The sequence below is a fragment of the Sander lucioperca genome, chromosome 7, assembly GCF_008315115.2.
Source record: "Sander lucioperca isolate FBNREF2018 chromosome 7, SLUC_FBN_1.2, whole genome shotgun sequence".
NCBI classification, from domain to species: Eukaryota; Metazoa; Chordata; class Actinopteri; order Perciformes; family Percidae; genus Sander; species Sander lucioperca.
In genome coordinates, this window is record NC_050179.1 from 31,847,948 (window position 1) to 31,875,474 (window position 27,527).

At 40.8% G+C, this 27,527-nt stretch overlaps 1 protein-coding gene across 5 annotated transcripts in view; it reads left to right on the forward strand.

Annotated features, from left to right (window-relative positions):
- The window catches only part of nlk2 (nemo-like kinase, type 2), a 97,089-nt gene that overhangs the window by 28,767 nt on the left and 40,795 nt on the right, over positions 1-27,527 (forward strand). For all 5 annotated transcript variants that reach the window (XM_031312051.2, XM_036003356.1, XM_031312054.2 and 2 more), the window contains exons 6-7: positions 6,434-6,519; positions 9,807-10,016. In XM_031312051.2, the coding sequence (XP_031167911.1) occupies positions 6,434-6,519; positions 9,807-10,016 (296 nt within the window). The remainder of the gene's footprint in view (positions 1-6,433; positions 6,520-9,806; positions 10,017-27,527) is intronic.

Genomic DNA, 27,527 nt, shown 5'->3' on the forward strand with positions numbered 1-27,527 from the left:
TCAATCAATCAATTATTTGTCTACCTGAACAATATAGTTGAATAGGCTGCTGTAAGCTCTCTGTAGTCCCATTTAACCTGCTGCTAAACTGCAAACAGCCTTTTTGCATATTCAGTGAACAGAGCAATTACCACTCCCTCTGCCAACTCAACAACAGGCATACTTTTTAAGGTGGCAAATTAGTTGTATTAAACAGTGGAGCAGATGAAAGTGGTTGAGCTTGTTACATACCTACCAGATTTCACACAATCATCTCAAGTGGCCAAAACAGTTTGTCACAATGTCATGCTTTTTCACAAATTCCAGCAAACATCTAAAACTACTTTTTACAACGTGTTTATTTACCAGTAATTTTTAAAAAAAAAAGTACAATCATGAAATACATTCTACTTAGATATTATTGTAGCTGAACTGCTGAATAGAAAAAAAGTCATGGTGCAGCTTAGATTTTTTTTAAATTGACAACAATATCAGAACATGCCAAAATCATCTCTGTTTCTTAAAGCAGCCATATTATGCTCATTTTTAGGTTCATAATTGTATTTTAAGGTTGTACCAGAATAGGTTTAGATGGTTTAATTTTCAAAAAACACCATATTTTTGTTGTACTGCACCGCTCTCTCTCACTGCTGCAGATCCTCTTTTCAGCTGGTCTCTGTTTTAGCTACAGAGTGAGACCTCTTTTCTTCTTCTTCTTCTTCTGTACTATCTTTGATTACACTTGCACATGCCCAGTAGCTCAGATGTAGATCATGTCAGCTAGCTAACTCCATAGACAGTAAAAGAAAGGCTGTTTCTACAACTTCGGTCAGTTACAAGGCAGGATTAGCTGGGAGACTTCTAAATGAGGGCGCACATGTAAGTAGTTCTTTTGTAGATTATGGTGAACTTGTGTGTGTTGTAGCAGTGCTTTGCTATTGAGAACGAGGTAGCATGCTAGCGTTAGCATTAGCGTTAGCATGCTAACGCTAACGCTACGAGCTAATGTTGCGGTTAGCCTGCTCGTTTCGGCTTGTGACGTGCCGATTTTGAACAGCTCACCTAGAGACTGAAGGCAGGACACATTCAGAAACTGTATCTCACTCTAAACAGCATGGGTGGATTTTTGTTTGTAGTTTGTATGAGTGTGGAAGCACCAGAGACACAACATAACACCCCAAATCCCAGAAAAAGTGTTTTTTTCATAATATGGGCACTTTAAAACACCCTCAGACCCCAAAGGGTTAACTGAACTGAACAGCTATTGTGGATTGTCTATCAGCTACAGACCATGCATTATTATTGAGATGCCTAATATTCTCTGACAAGCTACACCCTTGATTTAACCCCCACCTGATCAGGATGAATTAAAAAAGTATAACCTTATTTAATCTATTTGCCCAAACTTAACTGCATTAAGGAAATCTGGCGGTGATTCTTAGTCTCCTGGGTCTTTACCTTTTTTTGGAACCAAAGTTATCAAAACCTGCCTAAATGTTGGTGGCACTGTGCCCTTCTCCAGTGCCTCTTTATATACCTCTAAACAGAAGAGGAGCCAGTTCAGTTGCAGTTATTGTTAATGTCTACAGTTGCTGTAAAAACATCTCCAGAATTGGATCTAACTGCAGAAATAGTAGAAGCTGATTCCCTCTGTTTTTTGTATCTAGCGAGTAATTTTCGTGCTTTGTCTCCTGATTCAAAAGCATTTAGTCTTGCCCTGAATAAAGTTAATTCAACCTACTGAGATAGAATAGTATTTTATCTGTATTTTAATTGTGTCAGGTTTCTCAGACCATCCTGTAACATTCTTCATTTAATCTCTGTTTCAGCATGTTTAATTTTACTTTCTAGTTGTAACAGTGCTTTAGCACTATTCCTCTTATGAAATTAAGCATTTTGTATAATGCGCCCCCTGATCAAAGCCTCCCATGCCACCCCTGAAGATGACACTTAGGACCAATTTAACGCCAAGTACTCTTTTAGCTCAGACCTAATCCACTCTATATTTTCTGGCTTAAGTTAAGTTAAGGCGCCACCTATAGGAGCACCTTCTCTTACTTTGATGCAACAGTTCTAGGCGGACCCATGCATGATCAGAGATTACGATATATCCTATCACACATCCTATAGCAGAGGAAGCCAGTGATTTGGACATTAATCTATCCTAGACTATATCATGTGCACTGATGAAAACAAATTATAGTCTCTTCCACCTGGGTTCAAAATCCTCCAAATATCATCCTCTGTAATGTGAGAGAGCCCCACTGTAGTCCAGAACTGGATCCACTATCAACCCTTTCCTTGAACTACATTGTGGTTTCCTACAGCTTGTAATTTCCTTTCTAAATCTATAAAAACATGCCTGATATTAGGTGCATAGTTTTTAACCAGAATGAGTTCTTGCCCTTGTATTTCAGCCAGAATGATAACAAAATTATCCTTAATTTGTTACATTTATATTGCAAGTGCTTGCTAATCAGTGTAACGACCCCCCTACTTCTGCTACACCCCACACTATGAAACAAATATCCAACCCATCCTCCACAAAGTTTTTTAGATTCCACTCGACCTATGCGTTTCTTGCAATAATACCACATCATGTTTGTTTCTTTTAAGACTGGACATAACCTTCCTCCTCTTGATGGGATTTCCCAGTAGGGGTGTGCAAAAAAATCAATTCACATTTGAATCGCGATTCAAGCTCTACCGATTCAAAATTGATTCATAGAATTCCAAAAATCGATTCATATTTTTTAATTTAACTTGTATGTCTAATGCAATCACATGGGAAAAGTACATAATAGCAAATCCCACGTTTACGCAAGGCTGCACATAAATATAACTCCAGTGCAGACAAATCACTCCATATTATCTATGAATGCCATCGCCTTTCAAGGGCATTCAAATGTCTTAACTCCCTCCTTGGCGTCTATTTTGAGCTTGGCAGGATAAAGGATTCGGAATCTCACCTCTCGCTTATGAAGCTTTTTCTTACACCTCTTGAATTTGTCACACTTTATCTTTGTAGCCCTAGAGAAGTCTGGAAATAGCATTATGATGTTATTCTGCCAGGTCAGCTTGCCCTTATATCTCGCTTCACGCAGTACCAGCTCTCTATTTAAACATCTCAGAAACCTCGCCAGAATGGTTCTGGGTCTGTCTCCGGCCCCAGGCTGCTGGCCGGCAGTTCTATGTGCATGTTCAATCTCACATTGTCCCTCTATCTCCAGCAATTCCTGATTCAGCTCCCCAAAAACTTTACTCCTCTCCTCCTTTTTTACCCTTGGTAATGCCCACAAAACAGATGTTATTGGGTCAGGATCTATTTTCAAAATCTTCAATTTCTTCTCAAAGCATAGCAGCTGGATTATCCCATCTTTCCTTCTCAGCAGCCTCAATACTTTCCATGAGATTCTCAACAGCATCCATTGTGTCGATTAGGGTGGAAAATTTTGACTCCATCAAGACGATGGCTGCAATCTTCTCTAGTGCTGCAGATATTTTATCAAAGTCTGCCGACATCATTAGTCTGTTGCACATCTTCTCTGGGCGTCGCAGCAGCGCCATCTTGGCCCGTCACGTCTGTTCTGCCGGGATGCATATGCTTCTTAATATCTGCACAGGCCGCAGATTTTCTGTTTTTAGACATCTTTAGCTTTCACAATGTTTCTCCTCCAGGCTAAACACAAATATCTCTTGCTAGTAGAGGTGTGACAAGATTTCTCGTCAAGGTAAAAAGTGTCTTGCCATATCAGTACACAAGTGCAGAGTAACAGCCTTGAAATTAGCATCTAGATTAGCTTCTTCAAAGTTGACTCAGAGTTTACGTTTTCAGAGCGATAGCGGAAGATAAAAGCTGCCAAACCCAGCGTTAGAACGTTAGAGTACAGCTCTCTTTCTCCCTCTCTTCCTCTCTCTCTCTTGGCCGGGACACACGTGTCCGCAGCGTGCAGTTCACTGTGGCGCTGTCTCGCGCAGACCACTCTGTTAAACTGAATCGGGAAGCAGACAGCAAAACCTAACTTTACTTTTAATGATATTAAACAAAGAGAAATGTTATCCGTTCGTCCTATAATGGTCATAAATCGATACTAGAGTAGCCTACTTCCTTGTTTAGTGCTGCAATTAATAAAATGCAGAGGAGGAGAAAAGAGCATCTGTCTTCACAAAAATCATCTGTTGAGTGTTTGATGGTAATTGTTTTGTGCTTTAGAATGTAATCACTGTGAAACAATAGTAAAATAAGCTTTATTTCTCTCTGTCTACTGTAAAATGACAAATTCAAGTACAAAACATTTGGTCTCAACTACTGCCAGAAAATGCTTACTTATATTGAAACCTTGGTTCTCTGAGTGAAGAGACTATCTCTCCACCTTACATATGGAATAAGTAACAGTGTAACTGTTAGTTATACAGGAGAGAAGACATTTGAGTTTGTGGCAAAACCTTTCAGTGCTCATTTTTCATTTTGTGAACTCAATCTCGTGTCTCGTCTCGTCTCATGAGCTGGGTATCTCGTCACACCCCTACTGGCTAGGTATCTGTAAAAGGGTAAATACATCAGTACAACACAGAGCCCTTTGTCCAAGTGTCTTTTGCATTCGGTCACATGACTTCCCAATTCTAATTCTTTCTTTTCTGTTGCTGTTGTTGGCACAATTAGCACAATCGACTTCAAAGTGTGTGCAATCTTAAGACCTTAACGATGAAAAGTTACTAAGTTAACACAGTTACTACTGTGGCTGCCATTTTGTGCTTTTCGCCATAAAACAAGAAGCTGTTGTAACTCCAGTGTACGTTGTCCAATCTGCCCGAAATTTCTCATGATTGACATGGCTCCAGGCCTGAGGACATCTACATGTTAATTTTGACTCATAGTCATAGCGCCACCTGCTGGCAACAGGAAGTCAGCCTTATATGACAAACATCATCAGATTTATATGAAACTTACAATGTGTGGTCTCCACTTGATATAGAGCTCAACAGTGACCACTTTTAACGGCTCTGGTTCCGGAAGTGTTTTTCCCCATTCAATTGTTCCATTGACGTTTCAAATATTGCTTACAGTATATAAAGAGTTTTAAGTCTGGAACCAAACTAACCAGCTACAAAAGGAATCATGACCATAAAACATTTTATTTGGCGCAAAAAAACATTTGGAAAACGGCAAAAAAGGCAAAGGTACAAGACAGTGTACAGAAACTATCATAGACTTCAGTGGTAAACGTTCGCGGTTTTGGTGGTACGGTAAACATTTCCATGGTAACAGTGAGTCGGACCAATCAGAGATGTCGTTGTTATGCTTAGTATTTCTCAATAAGATCGCAAATAAAACATGTTTTTTTTAAAACAAGGTTGATTTCATACGGACTTCTAGCTTTTACAGGAGCAGAAACTTTTATTTCACAACCCCGTAGCTCGTGGTCAGTCTACCTCGGATGGTTTAGACATTATGGCTGATAATTGAAATCCTTATGGAGAAAATCAATGGGATTTTTACTTCCGGAACCACACTGTTGAGTTCTATTAAGCTGCCCCCTATACTATAGCCATGCCCCTATACTTTTGCCATGTCCACTTTCATAACTCATGAACGTTGTCTGTGAGATATCATTGAACTCAGCAGAGAGTTCATTTTTCTTTGGTGATGATTTGCCACACTCCCTAGGCGTTAGCCACTCCCCTTTCATACTTCATGGCCATTTTGACGTAGACTCTTTAGTGAGGTATCATTGCGCTCAGCAGAGTTCCTTTTTTATTGCTGATGGTCTGCCCCACACCCCATCATTTAGCCACTTTTACAACTCACAAACCGTTTCTCGTAGACTCTTGTGTGAGGTTAGGGTTAGTTTGCACTACCCCCTATACTTGGTACATTTACAATACACCACTTCCAATGGCGCACACTCCAAGCAAAAAATGAAGTCTAACTTGTGCGCGCAGTGTCTGACAGTCGCGCAAATGCACGGCCACGTGGACCGGTGTCCCGTCGGTAACCCTAATGCACGGAGAGGTGCGAGGGCCCGTACATCACTGCTTGCAGCTTTAATACATATTATATCTTTAATGTAAAGCACTTTGAATTGCCTTGTTGCTGAAATGTGTTGTATAAATAAAGCTAATTTCCCAGTCTATAAATTAGACAGTGTTAACAGCTTAAACCTAGACAGAATTACGTGACTGTATAGTCAATTTTATCATAACCCAATATCACAAATAACAAATTTGCATTGATATGCATTGATTAACAGTTATATATTACATATATATGAGCAAACACCAGTTTGAACTCCTGTGTAAGAGACGTCAGCATACTCATTCAACCATTGAATAAGTGCTGGTAAGCCAGTATTAGTAATGGTTTAAAAAAACTTGAAAATAGGATTATAATATCTGATATCTGATGTAATATTATATATCGTTGTGTCTTCCTCCTCATCATCACCACCACCAGGACTTAAATACCTTCATTCTGCTGGCATTCTGCACCGAGACATCAAGCCTGGCAACCTCCTGGTCAACAGCAACTGTGTGCTCAAGGTGTGTGGAACAGGCTATGTGGCTACCCTTTTTCATGTCAACTGAACATATCAAAATCCACATCCAACCTGAGGACAACATCACAATAACAGAAACCTCTGTAAAGTCTGCCATATCTGTAATATGCCTGTGCATTACAGCACAGCACTGGTAAAAATTACAAATGGCCTTCTAATTGCTTCAGGCAAAGGACTTGTCTCTATACTTGTCTTATTAGATCTTAGTGCTGCATTCAACACTATTCATCACTATCACATCCTATTACAGAGACTGCAACATTTAATTGGCATTAAAGGAACTGCTTCAAGCTGGCTTAAGTTCTGTTTGTCAGATTGATTTCAGTTTATTCATGTTAACGATGAATCCTCCATACACGCTGAAGCTGATGGTGTTCCACAAGGCTCTGTGCTTGAAATTATTCTATTCACCTTTATATATGCTTCCTCTAGGCAATATAATTAGGAAACACCCCATAAATGTTTACTGTTATGCAGATGCTACCCAACTATATCTATCGATCAAGCCAGAAGAAACCAATCAGTTAGGTGAACTTTAAACATGCATTAAGGATATGAAGTTATTGTACTTGGCCCCTTTTTAATTAGGCATATACTGTCTCAAAAAGATGCAGAAAAACTAGTCGAGACGTCAAGAAGGGCCGCAGAGCAGCCACGATCCAGGTGCTACCACAATCGAAGCAAATTTGCCAGGTGAGAAAGCACAAGTTATCCGGTGAAGAAGCTAAGTTAGTAACATGCGTTAATTAAACATGAATACAGACAGATGTAGAGAGAGAGGAGGAGAGAGGAGCTCAGTGTATTATAGGACGCCCCCTGGCAGTCTAAACCTATAGCAGCATATATAAGGGCTGTTCCAAGGCAAAACTGGGCCAGCCCCAACTATAAGCTAGCCTGGCTCCGCCTTCCTACGTACTTCTGCTCAATTTTTTTAATGTCCAATTTTTTTTTGAGTAATAGGGTATTATGATCTTTTTAAGATATGATGGTGTATAACCATGAAGAGCTTTGTAGGTGAGGAGAAGGATTTTAAATTTAGGTCTAGATTTTACAGTGATCCAATGCAGAGAAACTAATACCGGAGAAGAATTATCTCTTTTCCTAGTTTTTGTTAGTACACGTGCCGCAGCATATTGGATTAACTGGACAATTTTAAGGGACTTATTGGAGCAACCTAATAATAAGGAATTTGGATAATCCAGCCTCAAAGTAACAACTGCATTGAATAGTTTTGCTTCATCTTTTTGTGACAAGACAGGCCTGATTTTTGCAATGTTACGCAGGTAAAATAAGGCAGTCCTTTGTTTTATGTTGAATTTATGGACATATCTGTGAGATTTCTTTCAGTGGTGCTGGAGGCCAGGACAATGCCATCTAGAGTAGCTATATCTTGAGATAATGAGCTTTGGAAAGTGTTTGGGGCCAAGTACAATTACTTCAGTTTTGTCTGAGTTTAGCATCAGTAAATTGTAGGTCATCCAGGTTTTTATGTACTTAATGCATGCTTGAAGTTTAACTAACTGATTGATTACTTGTGGCTTGGTCGATAGCTATAATTGGGTATCATCTGCATAACAATGAAAGTTTATGGAGTGCTTCCTAATAATATTGCCTAAAGGAAGTATATACTGTATATAGGGTGAATACAATTGGTCAAAGCACAGAGCCTTGTGGAACACCATTACTAACTTATAGTACAGGGAGGACGTATCGTTAACATAAACAAACTGGGATCAATCTGATAAATAGGACTTTCAGTTTAATGCGGTTTCTTTAATGCCAATTTAATACCAGTCTCTGTAATAGGATGTGATGGGCAAAAGTGTTGACTGCAGCACTAAGAGCTAATAAGACAAGTCCTTTGTCTGAAGCAATTAGAAGGTGATTTGTAATGTTCACCGTTGCAGTCTCTGTGCAATGATACTCCTGACTAAAAATCCTCAAATAAACTATTTTTATGTAGAAAGTCACACAACTGATTAGCGACTACCAACTCAAGGATCTTGGAGAGAAAGGGAAAATTAGATCTGTGCTTGCACTTGATTCTTGTTGTTCGGAGTTCATACCTTCTTGGTGGAATACACTTATCTGAAGTGGCTTTGGAAAAAGCGTTGCCTAAATGACATGTAATGTACATTTAGGTCTATAGTTGGCTAAAACCCCTGGATCAAGAGTGGGCTTTTTAAGAAGAGGTTTAATTACAGCTACTTTAAACGACTGTGTTACATATTGATCATATCTAGTAAAGAAGTGGTAACTAAGAGTTCAACTTCTTTAATTAACCTAGTTGGGATGGGGTCTAAGAGAGGTATATGGCTTAGATAAAGAAATTGTTAAAGTTATTTGGGGAACGTCGATAGGAGAAAAAGAGTCTAAATAAATATCAGGTCGTACAGATGTTTCTAAGGTTCCCGTGTTTGAAGAAAAATCTGCTTGCACTGTACTTCAGTAGCAATATAGCCTACATACCACCAGATGGCAGTAGCACCCAGTGATTTTAAGCGTGACATTCCTCAGCTGCATGGACATGTTATACCTTTACCACATTGGCTTCATCGGAGCTGTTAGACACTCATGATAGGAGTGTGTGTTACAGTGTTGTGTCTATAAGCGATTATAGGCAAACTATCGCGATTCTAATTAACTGGAGACAAAACTTTTTTTTCTACTCCATGTAGATCATAAACTATTGAAAATAAAAACAACACATTGAAGTCAGTTGAGAAATGTAAATGTAATAGTGCTAGAAATCGCAGCTCCTCTGTTTACTTGTTTACAGGGCAGTCTTGCCCGGTCTACTGGGTGCTACTGCCGACTTGCAAGTGAATACAGACTCATGTACACATTCACAGATCTCAGTACGCATTTAGAGATTATTTTACAAATTTACAAATTTGATTACACACACAAGGATTGAGATACATTTGCACAACTCTTGACACACATTTGAAAATAGTTTTGTTACAATAATGGCCCCATACAACAGGCCAAGTAATCAGCCTGTTTCAAACAGACATATTTTGAATGGGCACTCTAAATTGCACAAAATAAAGCCAAGGTATAGTCTGTGTGTGGGAAACACTGTACACTTTGCTACTATGATGTAACATTGTGCCCTATGAGCAACACAAACAGTGGTTGTTTCCATTTGAGCAGGGGAGACGTGCGTACTTACTAAGTAAAAACGGTTGTCAGAATAAAGCTGTGAGCGGTAAAAAGAAGACAAACGATTATAACAGTTGTAGTAACCTCTGAATGACTGTCTTTCAGATCTGTGATTTTGGCCTGGCCCGAGTGGAGGAGTTAGATGAGTCACGACACATGACTCAGGAAGTGGTTACACAGTATTACCGAGCTCCTGAGATCCTCATGGGGAGCCGCCATTACTCCAACTCCATCGATATTTGGTCTGTGGGCTGCATCTTTGCTGAGCTGCTGGGGCGGCGCATCCTGTTCCAAGCCCAAAGTCCCATTCAGCAGGTAACTGCATACTCTCTTAGGATAAGATGAGACAAGAGAGAACTTTATTCACCCTCAAGGGATTTTTTTGTGGCCAAGATGCTTGATTTACATAGTGAATTAAATGTATACATAGTATAAATATACTATATATACATACACAGTAACATAAAATATACATGCATACTAAAAACTAGGCATGGGTCAATGTCCCGATGCTGTTTTGTGAATCAAATAGCGCTTTCATTGATCAAGTAGTGTGGTAGTGTCAACACAAGCTACATTTCCCTGATCATTTGTGAAGCTCAAGTGCAGTGGAGCTTTCTGCTGCAGTCAGAAATAGAACTGCTAAGGCTCACTGACACCACAGCCAAAAACGGACATGTACATGGATGTACGGTATAATAAAAATAACTTTGATGTAGTAAACTACCTTGGAGTTATTAAGAAGCATTTGCACCCCGGCGGAGTTGCGGCTGTGATGGGCCAAGATGGCGCTGCTGCTGAAGCAGATGTGCAACAGGCTGTTATTGTGACGCCGGCAGATATTGGTAAAATATTTGCAGCACTGGAGAAGATTTAGGCCGATCTGGAGCGTCTGAAGGAAATTTTCCACTCCATCGTTTCAATGGAGTCAAAACTCTCCACCCTCATCACCAGAATGGATGCAGTTAAGAATCGCGTGGAAAGTCTCGGGACAGCTGAGAAGAAAAACGGGATAATCCAGCAGCAAGAGAGTAAGAGTGAGGTGGATATGCTATAAGAAAAAAATTAAGATTTTGAAGATCTATCCCGACGCACTAATAGTTTTGTGGTCATTCCCAAGGGCAAAGAAGGAAGAGATGCAGTAAAGTTTTTGGGGGAGCTGATTCGGGAATTGCTGGAGATTGAAGGAGAATGAGAGATTGAACGTGCACATAGAACTGCTGACCAGCAGCCTAGGGCTGGAGACAGACCCATTCTGGCGAGGTTTCTGAGATCTTCGGATAGAGACCTGGTACTGCGTGAAACGAGAAATAAGGGCAAGCTGACATAGCAGAATAACAAAATAAGACTTCTCCAGGGCTACACAGATGAAGCGCGACAAATTCACGGACTGTTAGAAGAAACTTCAAACTCAGAATAGATGCCAAGGATTGAATTAAGACATTTGGATACCCCCAAAAGGCGATGGCATTCATAGACTTAATGGTGTGATTTGTCGGCGAACGAGTTATACTGATGTGCAGCAAACATGATGTGGTCTCCACTCTGTGGAGTGTGGAATCTGAAAAATTGTGTGGAGGATGGGTTGGATATGTGTTTATAGTGTGGGGTCTAGAAGAAGTAGGGGAGTCATTACACTAGTTAGCAAACACTTGCAACTTAATATAATTAAACAAATTAAGGATAATTCTGGAAGGGTTATTATCGTTCTGGCTGAAATACGAGTAATGAAAAAAGGGCAAGAACTAATTCTGGCTAGTATATTATAATAACAATATTAATAATGATGATGATGATGATGATAACTTTTATATAGTGCTTTTCATGTAACCCAAGGACACTTAACAGAATTACAGTGGCTATACTAAGGGAGGTTGTAGGCTGTGGTGAACAAGTGGTATTTCAGGAGTTTTTCAAAAATGTCCAGGGATGTAGCATTTCGAATATCTGCAGGGAGGGTGTTCCAGAGGGATGGGGCTGCAACACTAAAGACTGTCTTCAAAGGTACAGAGTCTGGTGTGGGGAATGGAGAGCAGGCCAGCGTCTGAGGACCGCATGTTTCGGGGTGTGGTGTATGGATGGAGGAGGCTGGAGAGGTACAGTGGGGCCAGGGCATGGAGTGATTTGTAGGTGAGAAGGAGGATTTTATATTTGATGTGGGACTTAATTGGGAGCCAGTGAAAATGGATGAGGGTTGGGGTGAAGTGCTGCCACATCTTGGTGTGGGTGAGGACCCTGGCGGCAGAGTTTTGGACATACTGGAGCCTGTCTAGGGTTTTGCTGGAGACCCCAGACAGGACTCCACTGCAGTAGTCCAAACAGGAGGTAATGAAAGCGTGTATGAGGGTTTCTGCCACGAGTCAGAGAGTGATGGCTATAGTCTGGAAATGTTTTTAAGATGAAAAAATGTGGATTTGGTGATAGATTTGATGTGAGTATGGAAAGAAAGGGTGGAGTCTAGGATTACACCAAGGTTGCAGACCTCAGAGGATGGGCAGATGGCTCACTCTTCAACATCCAGGATGAGATCTCCAACCTTCTAGAGCAGCGCCTTGGGGGCCACAATCAAGAGCTCTGTTTTATTGCTGTTCAGTTTGAGTAGGTTGGTTGACATCCAGGCTTTGATGTCATGCAGACAGTTGACCAGGGAGGGGGGGGGGGGGGGCTGAGTGGATGGTATGGTGCTGATATAGAGCTGTGTATCAACGGCGTAGGAGTGGAAACGAAGACCATGTTACCATATGGGTAGGGGGAGCATGTAGATGGTGAAGAGGATGGGTCCAAGCACAGAGCCTTGAGGCACACCTTGGTTGACTGGAGCTTGGTCGGAGCGGGAGTTGCTAATGGTGACAAATTACTTCCTGTCTGAGAGGCAAGATTGAAACCAGGACAGAGCTGTGCCAGTGATACCAAGGTGATGGAATAGGTGGTTGAGGAGAATGGTATGGGAGATTTCAAAGGCTGCAGAGAGGTCGAGGAGAATGAGTATGCTGATGTGTCCAGAGTCAGCAGTGGTGAATAGATTATTTGTGATTTTGTTGAGGGCGGTCTCTGTACTATAATAAGGTCTGAATCCTGACTGAAGGGGTTCATAGAGTTTGTGGTTGGACATATGCTTATGGACTTGGGTGGCAACTGATTTTACTTAGGAATGGAAGGTTGGAGATCGGCTGGTAGTTGTTTTCATCCTCCGGATCCGAACCTGGCGTCTTGAGGATAGTGGGGACTGAGGCCGTTTTAAAGTAGGTGGGAACTACGCCAGATTCCAAGGAGCAACTGCATGGACATCAACCATGATGGGACACAGGACAGGCAGGCATGCTTTGACCAGGGCTGTAGGCATTGGATCCAGGGAGCAGTTGGAAGCCTTTGCTTTTGTGACCAGCTTGGTCACTAGAAGGTTGTCCACAGGCGTGAAGGAGGAGAGGCAGCGCTGAGGCAGATGAGCAGGGGAGGGAGCAATGTCCTGTGGCAGATTGGAATTAGCAGGGGATGGGGCACACACCAGAAGTTGCTGATGGATAAGATCAACTTTGGCCTCAAAGAAATCCAGGAACTTGGTGCAACAGTCAGGTTCATCCGGAGGTTGGTTGGTGTCAATGGGGCTTCTGGATGTACACATAGCCGGGTGGGGTGACTTGGTTTAGTGTCATGTAATCCTCCTTGATTTTGCCAAGTTTCAGTTAAGCAGAGAAAGTCTATTGTCTTTTCTGTAATGATGTCATGAATAAGTAATGCTTTGTTGTCAATGGAAGGGGCATTTTGCAGCATAAATGAAGCAGTTTTGTTTGTGGATGCTGAGCAAGAGAGGTTGGGAGGAATGACGCTGTCAACACATACTAAAGGTCTCAGGTTACCAGACTGCACTTGGTTTGTTGTGATGACGACGACGCTGTGGGGTGGAGCACTGGTCAGACAGTATGGTAGGGATGCATGATCAGAGTAAACAGACTTGCATCTCATAGCCCTGTGCACATAACGAGGACGACGTAGGAGTCCGAGGGATTTTATGTTGGCAATGCAAGATGGAGCGATGTAGCAGATGCCGTTGAGAAGTTGCAGTGAGGAATATTTTAGGAACACCATTTTCTGCAGTGCAGAGATGTAGTGGCCAACATTAACAATGTTAGCTGTAAGTGCCATTTGCTTGAGCCGGGTACAGGGCTAAAACAACTCTACAGTGAACAGATGTGCTTGGCCAGCCGTTTGTTGGTGGAAGCTAACAAAAGCTAGCCAGCAGAAGCAAACAGCCGGCCGACCGGGTGTATCAAAGCTACTAAGGGATCAATGGAGACAGGGAGTACATGTACTTGAAAGAGTCTGGTAGTCGTGGCATACGAAGGTCCAGTCAGGAGTTTGGATGGAGAGTCCAGTGAAGTCCGCTGTAGTCTGAAGGGATAATCCTAACCGTTAGTCAGGAGGTTGACAGCTAGCCAGCTGAAGCTAACAGTCGATCAACAGTGAGTAACGTACGTTACACAGGCTGGCAGCAGCACAGAGTCCAGAATTTATGAGTCAAAGCAGGGGATTTAAAGGTGTTGGAAATGAGCAACATCTAATCTAAAATCAAAGTTACTTAATTTACTAGAAAAATTTTGCGGATTGTGAAGCAGTGATATTCACGTCAGCGTCCTCACGTTCCAACAAACTGTCAGATGTGATATATATATATATATATATATATATATATATATATATATATATATATATATATATATATATATATATATATATATATACCTACGTATATATGCACCTAATATAGATGATCAGGTATTTTTTTTTTTATAGATTTAGATAGGAAATTACAAGCTGTGGGGAACCACAATGTTGTTATAGGGGGCGATTTAACTTGATAGTGGACCCAGTTCTGGACTACAGCTGGGTTGCAGCATGCAGGGCCCCCAGAGCCTCTCTCACATTACAGAGGATTTGTAAGACTCTGGCTTGGTGGATATTTGGAGAATGTTGAACCCAACTGGGAGAGACTATACATTTCAGTCACAGTCAGTGCACAAGACATATTCTAGAATAGAATTTATAATAGATGTCCAAATTACTTGCTCCCTCTGCTATATGATGTGTGATAGGAAATATCTTAATCTCTGATTATGCATGAGTGTGCCTAGACCTGTTGCCTCAAAGTGAGAGAAGGTGCTCTTTTGAGACTTCATTTCCTGCATTCTAAAACATTTTCAGGCACAAATTTATGGTGGAAATGTCTTAATTTATGTCAGGGAAAATACAAAATTAACAATTAAAAATAATGGAATATAATGCAGTGAGGGAAGGGGGCTTTTGCATCCGACTACAATTGACCACAAAGTCCAGTTCATTTGATTAGTATGAACAGGGCATAACCGTATCTTTTTCCCCAATGAGCACATTTTGCTCCTTAGTTGAAAAATGTAGGAGTGACTCACATAAAGTAACTGTTATTACTGTTGTAACTAATTTGTACAATAATACAATTGTGTTGTAAATACAAAACATTATGAAGTGTAGTGTTTTCTATTTTAAAATATGAATCAAAAAAACTGAAACTATAGCCATACAGTAGTGTAATGGACCGCCCCTACGGTTCGGCATGCATGTGAACTAAGGATTAATTGCAAATGTAACCATCATAGTGTGAAATACAGTTTAACTGCTGATGTTACTTGAACTGGGCTCAGCAGAGAGGCGGAGCGAGGCGTCTCTGCAGCTTATTCAGAATATACATAGACGGCAGTGCAGTTCGCCGCGCAGACAGACTGCGGAAGGAGAGCATATGGTTGTTTTTACACGTTTTGTCCACTAGAGGGACTTCTAACATTAGCCTGGCCTTGAAGGGGACCTACGTCCTGGCGCATTGCACGCAACTTTTACATACATTTTCCACCACGAGCACACAGCGACAAACACAAATCAACAGAGAACTTGTGAGAAAGTGTTTTGAAGCAGCTCTGTTGTAAAGGCTAACGGTGCTAACAGAATTAATAACTAAGCCAAGCTGTGCTGTCACTACTATTTTAGTGATTTATAAGAAGCCTGTTTCTTGCAGATCATCACATTACTGAGAATACAGCTATTAGAAGGTAAAATATGAAGTCGAAGCTAACTCTGACAGCTGTAGGGCAGCTAACATAAACTTTAGCTGTCTCCATGAAGCTCCCAGCTAAGCTAACGTTACTATAACTCGCGACGCAGTTAGGAAACAAGAACAAGCTAACTAATGTTAACATTAGCACTTTGGCTCGGTGCATGTCGATTTTAAAGTCATGTTAAAACTATTTCCTGTCCTCCTTCCGATTTCCAGCCGCAGCCTGTCAGTCCCCCCTGTACTAACGTTACTCAGTATGTAGCGTTAGCTACGTGATGTTGTACTAACGTCACTCGGTACGTAACATTATCTTAGACCTCACAATGCATTGTGTTGGTCACTCCTGCTAACTTATTATTCATAAGACGTGACATGAGTGACACATGCTGGTAGGCCAAGGCAAAAAGAGGGAGATTAGCTACCGTTAGCCAACATATTTATAAAAAAAGTCACATTCGAATAGTAATTTCGGCATTCGATAGTAATGATTTTTTTTACTATTCGAATTATATTCGAATTCCGGTATTCGTTCCAACAGCCCTAATGTGTATGTACAGTAGTGGCTGTTGATTAGAGGGAGGCTGGCTGCTGAAAATCAGATGTTTTGGCGCTCTTGATATTCCTTTGGCGCTAGCTAAAACCTCTTTGGAGGGCGCCAAACCTTTTTCTATGCAGGAAAAACCCTGCGTTTAGGATTGATCTATCTCCTAGAACAAATCATTTTGGGCTGAATGGAACCTGGGTCCATGCAATCAGACATAGGTTATCATGTATCCCGGTCCAAAATTCCTGGACCTTATCACAGGACCAAATTCTGTCCCACTCCTCATTATCCAGTATAATACTCAGATCATTTCCGATTTTCTTTCTTGAGGGCTGACCAGGCTACAAAAAAGTACACTCATCCAGGCCAGCTAAGTTCTCACTCTCACGTTAAATACACACATGCAGGGAGAGGAGACAATACCATTAATGTTATGTGCTAGGCTAGCCTTTTGTAGCTGTGTGTTCTTTGTGGTACGAGCCCAGGTTAGCTTAGCCTTGTAACAATAGGGTGAATGAAGAATGAAAAAGGATGCCTCCCACAAAAAAGTATAGTCAAACGGTTCATTAGCTAATGCTAAACTACAGTGGCATGGCTATTCGGGCACCAGTGTAGACCACACATTGTAAATTTCATGTAAATCATATAAGGCTGAGTTCCTGTTCCCAGCATGTGGCGCTATAACTATGAGTCAATATTGGCAAGTAGATGTCTACAGGCCTGAACTCTTATCAAGCATGAGAAATTTCAGGCAGATTGGACATTGTACATACGATTTACAGCAACTTCCTGTTTCTTCGTGAAAGGCGTAAAATTGCGGCCACGCCACGGCGACATCATTCAATAAAACTCTTTAACAACTTTACATCGTGAGGTTCTTGAGATTGTAATGAGACATTTTTAAGCCGATCGGATTAAATCTCTAGGAGGAGTTTGTTAAAGGTCCCATGGCATGAAAATTTCACTTTTATGAAGTTTTTTTAACATTAATATGGGTTCCCCCAGCCTGCCTATGGTCTCCCAGTGGCTAGAAATGGCGATAGGTGTAAACCGAGCCCTGGGTATTCTGCTCTGCCTTTGAGAAAATGAAAGCTCAGATGGACCGATCTGGAATCTTGCTCCTTATGAGGTCATAAGGAGCAAGGTTACCTCCCCTTTCTCTGCTTTGCCCGCCCAGAGAATTTGGCCCACCCATGAGAGAGAGAGAGACATCATGGCTTTCAAATGAGCAAAGTGGCAGTTGGTCAAGGCCACACCCCCACCCTCCACCTTCCCCCCCCCCTCTCTCCTCCTCAATAGCTACAGACACAGAAATGGCACATACTAAGGAAAGCTCATTGTGGGACTGGCTCTAGTGGCTGTAATTCTGCACCAAAGCTGAATTTCGGGAAAGAGACTTCAGATACAGTATTAGGGGACCACTAAGGCCTATATAAAAGCATCCAAAGAGCACCATGTCATGGGACCTTTAAAGTACAGCACCTGGAAAAGACAAAAAATGCAGTAAAATTGCAAAGTAAATTCCAAATGACTGACTTCCTGTTGAGTTAAAGGTAAACCCCCAAGAGGCTTTTTTGTACATCTCAACATGTTAGATATTCCTACAAATTTTCGTTAGTCTACATAAAATTTAAAGGAGGCTTTGAAACTTTGTAGGGGGCGCTATTGAACCATTTTGTCACACCCAAGCACAAAACCCTTAAGGCGAGACACTACAGGTGAATAGGCTAAAATTTTAAAATAATAGATATCTCCATGAAACTTCCTCAGTTGATTACTTACACAAGTATATAAAAAAAATGTATTACAAGTTTTTGAAATGTGTATGTTTAATTATGCAAATTAGGCATTTTCTCATTAAATATGCGCAATTTTGCATATATTTTCGGTAGATAGATCTGAACATATGATAAAGCCAGGTGCAAAATTATTTTTTCATTTTGTTTACACACAAGATGAAAACAAAATTACAGAGGGATTTCAGGATATCTGCTTTCATTACCTAGGAAATCAAAATATACTGTCCATAGCCCTAAAAAATCGATTTTCGCCATGTTTTTTTGCTTAAAATGTCACATAAATCAGGGCAGGAATGATTTATTAAAAAATCCCTCTGTAAATATCTTCAGAATACTACTAAGTGTATAACTGGAAAGTTTGGTGTACATAGGTGCTACATAGGCTGAGATGTTTCTACTGGAGAATGACAAAAAACTAATTTTGAGAAAACGGCATTTAAAGATTTAAATAGTGGAATTTAATACATTTCTATTGGAAAAATTGCTCAAAAACAGAATAAATGCTCAGGCCCTTAGTGATAATAATATAGAATATTTCAAGCTCATGAAAATGTATTATTTAATAAAATGGCAGGCATATAAGGCCTACAACTGCAGTAACTCAATGAATTAATATTGGCGTATCATGCACAAAGTTGCAGACAAAACCCACGCTGGACAGTTGTATGGACACAGAACAAGACCAACAATAGATGTCACAGCTTTTAAGTCTAACTGTCCATTCCAGCACCATATGTATTTTAGCTGTACTTAGACTCTTGCGCCTATGTTTTACACTGGCAGTTGTGACGGCCTCAGCTTTTGAGATCCTGAGCATATCAGTTTCTCTCATTGAATTGACTATCACAACTGTGCTCTGAAGCCACAACTTCTCCATAACAGAAAGCATGGCAGAGGCACCTTCATCAAGGTGGAGATGGCCATACTTGCTGCTGCCTCAAGCTTACTTTTCCCACAAAACAGTCCCCTCAGTCAGCTGATGGTGAAGATAACTAACCAGAAACAGTCCTCTCAGTCAGCTGATGGTGAAGATAACTAACCAGAACCAGTCCCCTCAGTCAGCTGATGGTGAAGATAACTAACCAGAAACAGTCCCCTCAGTCAGCTGATGGTGAAGATAACTAACCAGAACCAGTCCTCTCAGTCAGCTGATGGTGAAGATAACTAACCAGAAACAGTCCCCTCAGTCAGCTGATGGTGAAGATAACTAACCAGAACCAGTCCCCTCAGTCAGCTGATGGTGAAGATAACTAACCAGAACCAGTCCTCTCAGTCAGCTGATGGTGAAGATAACTAACCAGGCTCCCATCAGCACTGGTTCATAACACAACAGAACAAAACTAATTATGACTCATTCAAAAGACCAATATTTATAACATTGGAGAAAACAAACAAAGTAGACTAAATTATTATTTGACAGATTATCTTCACACTGTCAGAGATATGAAGAAGAGACGGATCCTGACTAAATACAGTCTCAGTGACCACCTACTGGGTCAGACAGAGATACACTTCCTCCTCCACTGGGAAAAACTATCTTCACTAAGAGATTTACACTTTGAAAAAATAGCCAAAAAAAGTTAACACCAGAAGAGAAGCTGGTAGTTCTCCTAGGAGAGGTGACAGCAGCTCCACTGACAGCTACATATGGATCTGCCTGCTACAGCCTGAGGGACTCGCACCACTTAGGATCCCAAAATTACAGATCTGTTTAGTAGCCTATTATATAGTAATTATATTATACAAAACTGTATGAGAGAGAGAGAGAGAGAGAGAGAGAGAGAGAGAGAGAGACAGAGAGAGAGAGAGAGAGAGTCTGATTACCTCCGCTGTTTGAACACTCCTGTTTTCTGAACGATAGTTTAAACATCGACGTACTATGTGAAGGCATTTCATCATCTGCTGTCTTAGTTTGTGATCCCCTGTGTCTTGTTGCTAATGACAACTGTTTTCGTCTTCTCTGAGGTGATTTTCGGCCGTTTTCGACGCACTTCTTTCAACATTTTGAGCTACCGCGGAAATGTCACGTCTGAACGAATCACGTTGTCAGAAATTGGCATCAGCCAATGAGATTGCGCATTTTGAGTTAAATCCCCCCTTTTACTTTCACGATTGGTTGCTGATAAAAAGGAAATGACCATATTTGTATCTGACAGCATTGTACAGGAGAAAGAGAGCTTTCCAGCGGTATATGTGATGACAGGGTGCAGACAGCGATCGCGGAGCAGCGGGATGATTTAGAACGCCAACTTTTGTTGAATTTAGGTGAAATCTACCGACGCAAACAGACAAAGTGGAGTAAAATAAAGACCTAAATGTGTATTTCGGACTTTATTTCACCACAAGTCTGAAAGAAGACATGTTATTGAAGCCAAATAGCCCAAAATCTCAAAATTGACCAGTGAAAAAAAACCGATATTTTTGCCTGCCGTGTCTCGCCTTAAAATATCAAACATTACACAAGTTCTGTGCAAATTTTGGTGAGTTCTTGAGCACCTTAAGCCCCTTAAAAAAACTCTTTGTGGGGGAACACGTGATGCTTGCAACTAGATAGACGCACTTTTTTCGCCTCCCCACTGGGTCGGCGCAAAATAACTATTTGAAGTAATAATTTCGCCGTGTGACTCACTGCAACAGCTGTAATAAGTGTCAAAATGTCCCTGGATAACTTTTTTGCACTGCCCGCATCGAGTAAGAAGAGAGACGGACGAAAGAAAACGGTTAGCAAGGCTAATGCTAATAGCACTGCTGACGTGGTGTCTGCTGCTAGCCAAGTCGACACTGAACATGAAGAGGCTGAAGAGAGTGTGATACGGAGCAGGCGGCTACAGAATGTGAAGCGGAGCTGGAGGACGTCAACCTCCAAAGAGATGACATGTTAGTTGAGAGAGTGACCACCAACATCGCTGAGATGCTAGACACCAAACTTGCTGCTGTTGTTAAACCAGTCACGGAACTGTCTCAGAAGTTAGACGGCATTTTGGAAAGAGTGACGGCTATAGAAAAGCGCGTATCTGATCTTGAGGACGTGTCAACGGTGACTGAGCCGAGACTGGAATCGTTGGAAAATGCTCTCAAAAAAGCACTGGAATGCCTTGATAATTACGAGAATCAAAATCGTCGCCAAAATATTAAGATCACAGGGCTTAAGGCTGGCTTTGAGGGTAAAGATCCAGTTAGATTCTTTGAGAAATGGATTCCTGAAGTTCTGGATATGCAGCAGGACAGGGTCAAGATTGAGAGAGCCCATCGCACGGGACCCGCGCTTGGAGGAGGAGAGAAAAGTGGTCCTCGGGCAGTCCTAGTGAGATTACATAATTACACCGATAAACAGAAGATCCTTAATGCAGCGAGGAACAAAGGCAGGTTGACAGTGAAAGGTCAGGAGGTGTCCTTCTACCAAGATTTCTCGGCTGAAGTGATCAAGAAGAGGCAAGAATCGGCAAATGCTCGGCGGAGGTTACGGGAAGCGGGCATCAGATACACTTTTGTATACCCGGCCGTAATACGGATCTTTCAGCAGGACGGGACTACGAAAACACTTTCCAACATGAAAGACTTTTTGGTAGCGGTGACCCCTTTATTCAGATATGGAAATCTCTGATATCTGAAGTTGTAACTCTAGAAAGATTGAGGTATTGTCTCAATGGTAAATCGCACCTGTTTAAAAAATGGGAGAATATTTTAAAGTGTCTGAAGATTAAAAGGTCATAACCACAAACTGGATAAAATGTAGGTACAACCATATGACGAGATGCTGTATGTAAATTATCCACATGCCCATAGATATGGTTATTAATATTTTCTGTGCTGTGTTTCTGCTTTTGTTTTAATATGTTTCTGTTTGAAATAACTAAAATGTTTAATAAAAAGAAATATATATATATATATAAATAAATAAAAAAACAAAAAAACACTTTGTATAAGCATTTCTAAACAGCCAATGGAGCAATCACTTATGGAACCAGAGCCGTTCAAAAAGTGGGCAAAGTATATTTAAAGCGCATTGCCAATTCATGAGCGTTGTGTAAGGTAGGATGCAGCGATGTTAGATACATGTGAGTGGAGCCTCATTGAAGTTTGTTATACATTGTATTGTCTTTTTTTTTAATGACAATGTATTATTTGTTGGCATTTGTTGTTACTACTCACTGGCATATGAGGGGTGGCGGGTGATCAATACACTATCCCCATTTACAACATGCACTATAGGGGCCCTACATGGGTCAATTTTAGGGCCGTTGCTTTTTAATATATATATATATTAATGACCTTTCATTCACATGTAATGATAATGATTTAATAATGTAATAATAATAATAATAATGATGAAACTGTGCTGTACACTCATGGGAAAAATGCAACGAGGTTGCTTGAAATTTTTCAAAACAGACGCAAACTTCGGAAATGTCCCGAGGTCTTAGTAAATGGGCATAAAATCAAAAATGTGGACAAATTCAAATATTTGGGTGTTACCCTGGATCCGACTCTTAGCTTTAAAAAGCATGTTAAAAAGTTTATTTTGTAAGAAACTCTCTTACCATTGAGGCATTCAATACCTACTTAAATGCAATGATTCTTCCACTTTTTTTGTACCGCATAACAAGTTTGTCTCAGGCAGGTAAAACAGCCTTAAGACCACTTGAATCATTATATAAAACAGCCCTTAAGATCTATGACAAAAAAAATATTTTAGTTAAAATATAATAGTTTAAATATTTGATAATGCCTTCGAATGTTTGCTTACTCTAGAAAATCATCCATAATGCAGCTGCACCTCCTTTAAAAATGTTTATTATGGGAAGATGGCGGACCACGCTATGGAGTAGACGTGTTTGTAGGGAGCTCCACCTCAATCTAGCTTACATCTCACCCATAAGTCTTTAAATAAACTACTAACGGTCGTATGCTGTGCAGCAGGAAAATGACAAAAAAAGGCAAGGGGTTCAGAGCCGAAAAAAGTTGTTGTGAAGAAGATTTTGTCGAAAAAGATGCCGACGCGGAGACCACCGAACAGGCAGGTGCTATTGCAGCTAGTGCTACTGCTGGTAGCGCTGAGCTCCCGGCTACTAACGAAGACATTTTAGCAGCAATACACAAGATGAAACGCGCAGTGGACGACAGATTCGATGAGCTTAATGGGTCCCTTTCCAGCCTTAAATCGGCTCTAACAGCCGTTAGTGAACGTGTGTCCACAACAGAGGACGCCGTTGAATCGCACGAAAAACGTCTGGACGAACTGGAGAGGCGACACGAGAGCCTAGCTTCCCAGTGTATGTTACAGCAAGCTAAATTAGATGACCTGGAGTCCCGCTCTCGCAGGCAAAACATCCGCATAATCGGAATAAAAGAGAAAGCCGAGAACGACAAGCCAACGGAGTTTGTCACCAAATTGCTACTGGAGCTACTGGTAGAGGAGCACTTTGATCATCCCGTGGATGTGGATCGTGCCCACCGAAGCGCAGCGCCAGCGAAAGACGGGAAACCGAGAGCTATCATCGCCAGGCTGCACCGCTTCCAGGTAAAGGAGCTGGTACTAAAGCTCGTGAGGGAGAAGGCACCGCTACAGTATGACGGGCGTCCGGTATTCATCTTTCCTGACTTAACATCAGCAACCATGAAGAAGCGGATGGCTTTTCAACACATCAAGGAGAAGTGCAGAGCCAGAAAAATTCGGTGTGGCTTTAGGCATCCGGCAAGGTTTGTGGTCACCGTTAACGACAACACGGGCACCTTCAGTACCCCGGCCGAAGCCAAAAAATTCCTGAGTCAAGAGGCTCATGACTGGGACACGGACATTTGATCGGGTCGTTATATGGACTGATCCTTGACCGACAATTGCATTATAATTTGGGTGAGGTTAAATGCCTTATTATCTTGTGAACATTTTTAGGTGGATTGCTCCACTCTACTTAGGGAGATAAGTAGTTGTATGCTAATTTGGGCCTTAACTCGGCGCCAATGTTTAGCTTTGACTTTCAGTTTGGGGTATGGTAACACCGCTCGTGGTTTTTGTTTTCCCTCTTGGATGCGTTCATATGTTCAGTTTATGGTTCTCTTTGCTTCAGCACATCTCTTTTTTTCGTTTATTGCACAATCCTCTTTGCCATGGTCAGGTGACAAGCCATTTTACATTGTAGATACTATTTATGTTAAGAGGGCCTAGTAAGCACAGTGAAGGTGGAGTTAATCTAGTCAGCTGGAATGTAAGGGGGATGAATAGCCCATTAAAAAAAGGAAAAGTGTATGCTCATATCAGAATATATATCGGCCTTGAGTGTACGTATATATGTACACTCAAGGCCGATATATGTTTCCTCCAGGAAACGCATATTAAAAAAACTGCCGCTAAAGTATTATGTCCTTCATGGGCATCACATGTCTTCCAATCAAACTTTAGCACAAAAGCAAGAGGAGTGGCAATCCTTATTAAGAAAAACACTCCCTTTGTACATATGCAAACCATTTCTGATGATAGAGGTAGATATTTATTAGTTATGGAGTTAGGAGCTAAACTCAGTACCTGTGACTCTGATATATATATGTATATGGCCCAAATTTTGATGATCCCATTTTCTTCCAGAACCTTTTTAACACTATATCCAATATGTCTAACACAAATATAATCTTAGGTGGAGACTTTAATTGCGTTTTGGATTCAGTCCTTGATCGGCAACACTCTCAAATTAATACATTGAGGAGCAGTATCGCTCTTAATAATCTGATACAGTTTTATAATCTGGTGGACATTTGGAGGCTCCTTAGTCCCACAACAAGAGATTTTTCCAATTTTTCAGCCGTTCATAAATCTTACTCAAGGATTGATTATTTTATATTGGATTCCAAATTATTATCACAAGTTGTGGATTGCACAATAATATTCTCATTTCAGACCATGCCCCTGTTTCCTTAAAGCTTAATCTGAATCTTAAACGGGGAGAATTTAACTGCCGTTAAAATTACTAGGGTTAGGGTAAAAAGTATTTCGAGTTTGGTGATAAACCCCAAAGGTTACTTGCCCGCCAGTTAAGACAATCCCAAGTCCATACATTCTATCAAGGGGAATGATGGGACTCCCATGACGGATCCTAAAAGAATTAATGAATGTTTTGCTGATTTTTATGAAAAGGTCTATCAGTCACAGGGTGGATCTGATCCAGGGGCTATGGAAAATTCTTTCGAAAATCTGGGACTACCTAAATTATCAAAAGAATCTTCCTCCTCACTAGATGCAGACATCAGTTTGAGTGAGGTAAAATATGTGATTTCCTCTCTCTCCCCAACAATAAGGCAGCAGGACCAGATGGTTTTGTATCGAATTTTTCAAGGTACTTAGCCATAAACGTTCCCCACTTATCCTACGAATGCTGAATCACTCACTGGTGAGCTCTAGGTTGCCTCCCACTTTATATAAGGCCAATATTTCACTTATACCCAAACCTGGACGTGATCCTAACCTGGTCTCTTCATATCGTCCTATCTCCCTGCTACCTATCGAAACGAAAATTCTTGGGAAAGTCTTAGCCAATAGATTAAAGGACCACATTTGTTCTATTATTCACCCTGACCAAACAGGGTTCATGCCAGGTAGGCATATGTACTTTAATTTGCGCCGCTTGTTCCATATTTTACAGATCACACTGACGAGACAGTAATCATTTCTTTAGATGCACAGCGTGCCTTTGATCAGGTGGAATGGCCCTATATGTTGTTTACACTTTAAAAAATTGAATTTCAAATCCTTTATGAAATGGATTGAGCTTATTTATTCACATCCAACCGCCTCTGTCATAACCAACCATAATATCTCATGCCCTTTTACCATCAGTCGTGGAACCCGTCAGGAGTATCCCCTCTCCCCTTTCCTGTTCTCAATTATCATTGAACCGCTAGCAGTCAGTTTTAGACAAAGTCGTCTAATATCTCCTATCAACATTTATGGACAAGAGCATCATATTTAACTGTATGCGGACGACATTCTTTTATTCATTTCTCAGCCTCAAGCTTCAATATCTCATCTTTTGACTTTAATTAGCAACTTTGGCAGACTCTCCGGGTTTTCTGTTAACTGGGATAAAAGTGAGTTGATGCCAATTTCTAACAAAGTTGATATGACATTTATACAGTCTACTCCTTTTTAGAAAAGCTTTTAAAGATTTTTTGTATCTTGGTATAACTGTGACTAAAGACCCTGAGGACCTTCTACAGAAGAATTGCTATAATAAGATTGAGTAACTTAAACAAAGTATACATTTTTGGAAGACTCTTATTATTTCTCTTGTAGGTAAGATTAATGCAATTAAGATGATTGCACTGCCATGTTTCCTACATCTCTTTCAGTCTCTTCCATGTTACATTGCCCAGTATTACTTTAAACAATTAGATTCAATTATTGCTCCTTTTATCTGGAACTACAAAGCCATCAGGATTTCCAAAAAACATCTATGTAAACCAAAAAATGCTGGAGGCTTTGCCTTACCAAATTTTAAAATGTATTACTGGGCGGCTCATCTGTCTATACTTGCTTGTGGAGGAAAGGCCCCCCCTCCTCTTCTTATTCCTGCCCTGCTTGGCTTTGCATAGAACGATTGCTTTGCAACAAGACCTCCTTGCTGGCTCTGCTCAACAGCCCCACCAAAGTTAGGAAGTCACATTATAATAACAGCTTTGTAATCAATGGCACTATACGCACATGGGAGCAGATAAAACTCCATATCAAGGCGCCAAGTGTATATACTGATAACTCCAATTTGTGAAAATCACGCTTTCATACCTGGCCTAAATGATATTGCTTTCTCTGCTTGGAAACAGAAAGGCATTAAAAACATAAATGATTTGTATATTGGGGGAAAATTTGCTTCATTTAGGCAGCTACAAGCCAAATATAGTATATCTGCCACAAGTTTTTTCAGGTTTTTGCAGATTAGAGATTTTGTTAAAAAAAAAAAAAATATACCAAACTTTGAAGTTCTAAATAAACATAATACTCTTGAGGCAGTTAACAAATTTGACCCGGGCTCCCGAGGGGCAATCTCTGCTTTCTTTCGAATGCTTCATGATGGAGCTCTGATGAATACGGAGGTGTATAAACGGGCATGGGCAGATGAGTTGAATATGGAATTAAATGATGAAGTTTGGGAAGAATGTCTACGTAATGTGCAAAAGTGTTCAGTTAATACCAGGCACAACCTAATACCGTTTAAAACACTCCACAGACTCTATTATTCGCGGGAAAAGTTACACAGATTTTATCCTGATATCCCACCAGTATGTAACCGATGTAAATCCCATATAGGTACTCTAGCACATTCTTTCTGGGCATGTAGTAAACTTAATTCATATTGGAAGTGTATTTTTCTGAGGCTTTTGGTAAGAATTTGGTACCCAGCCCCTTGGTAGCG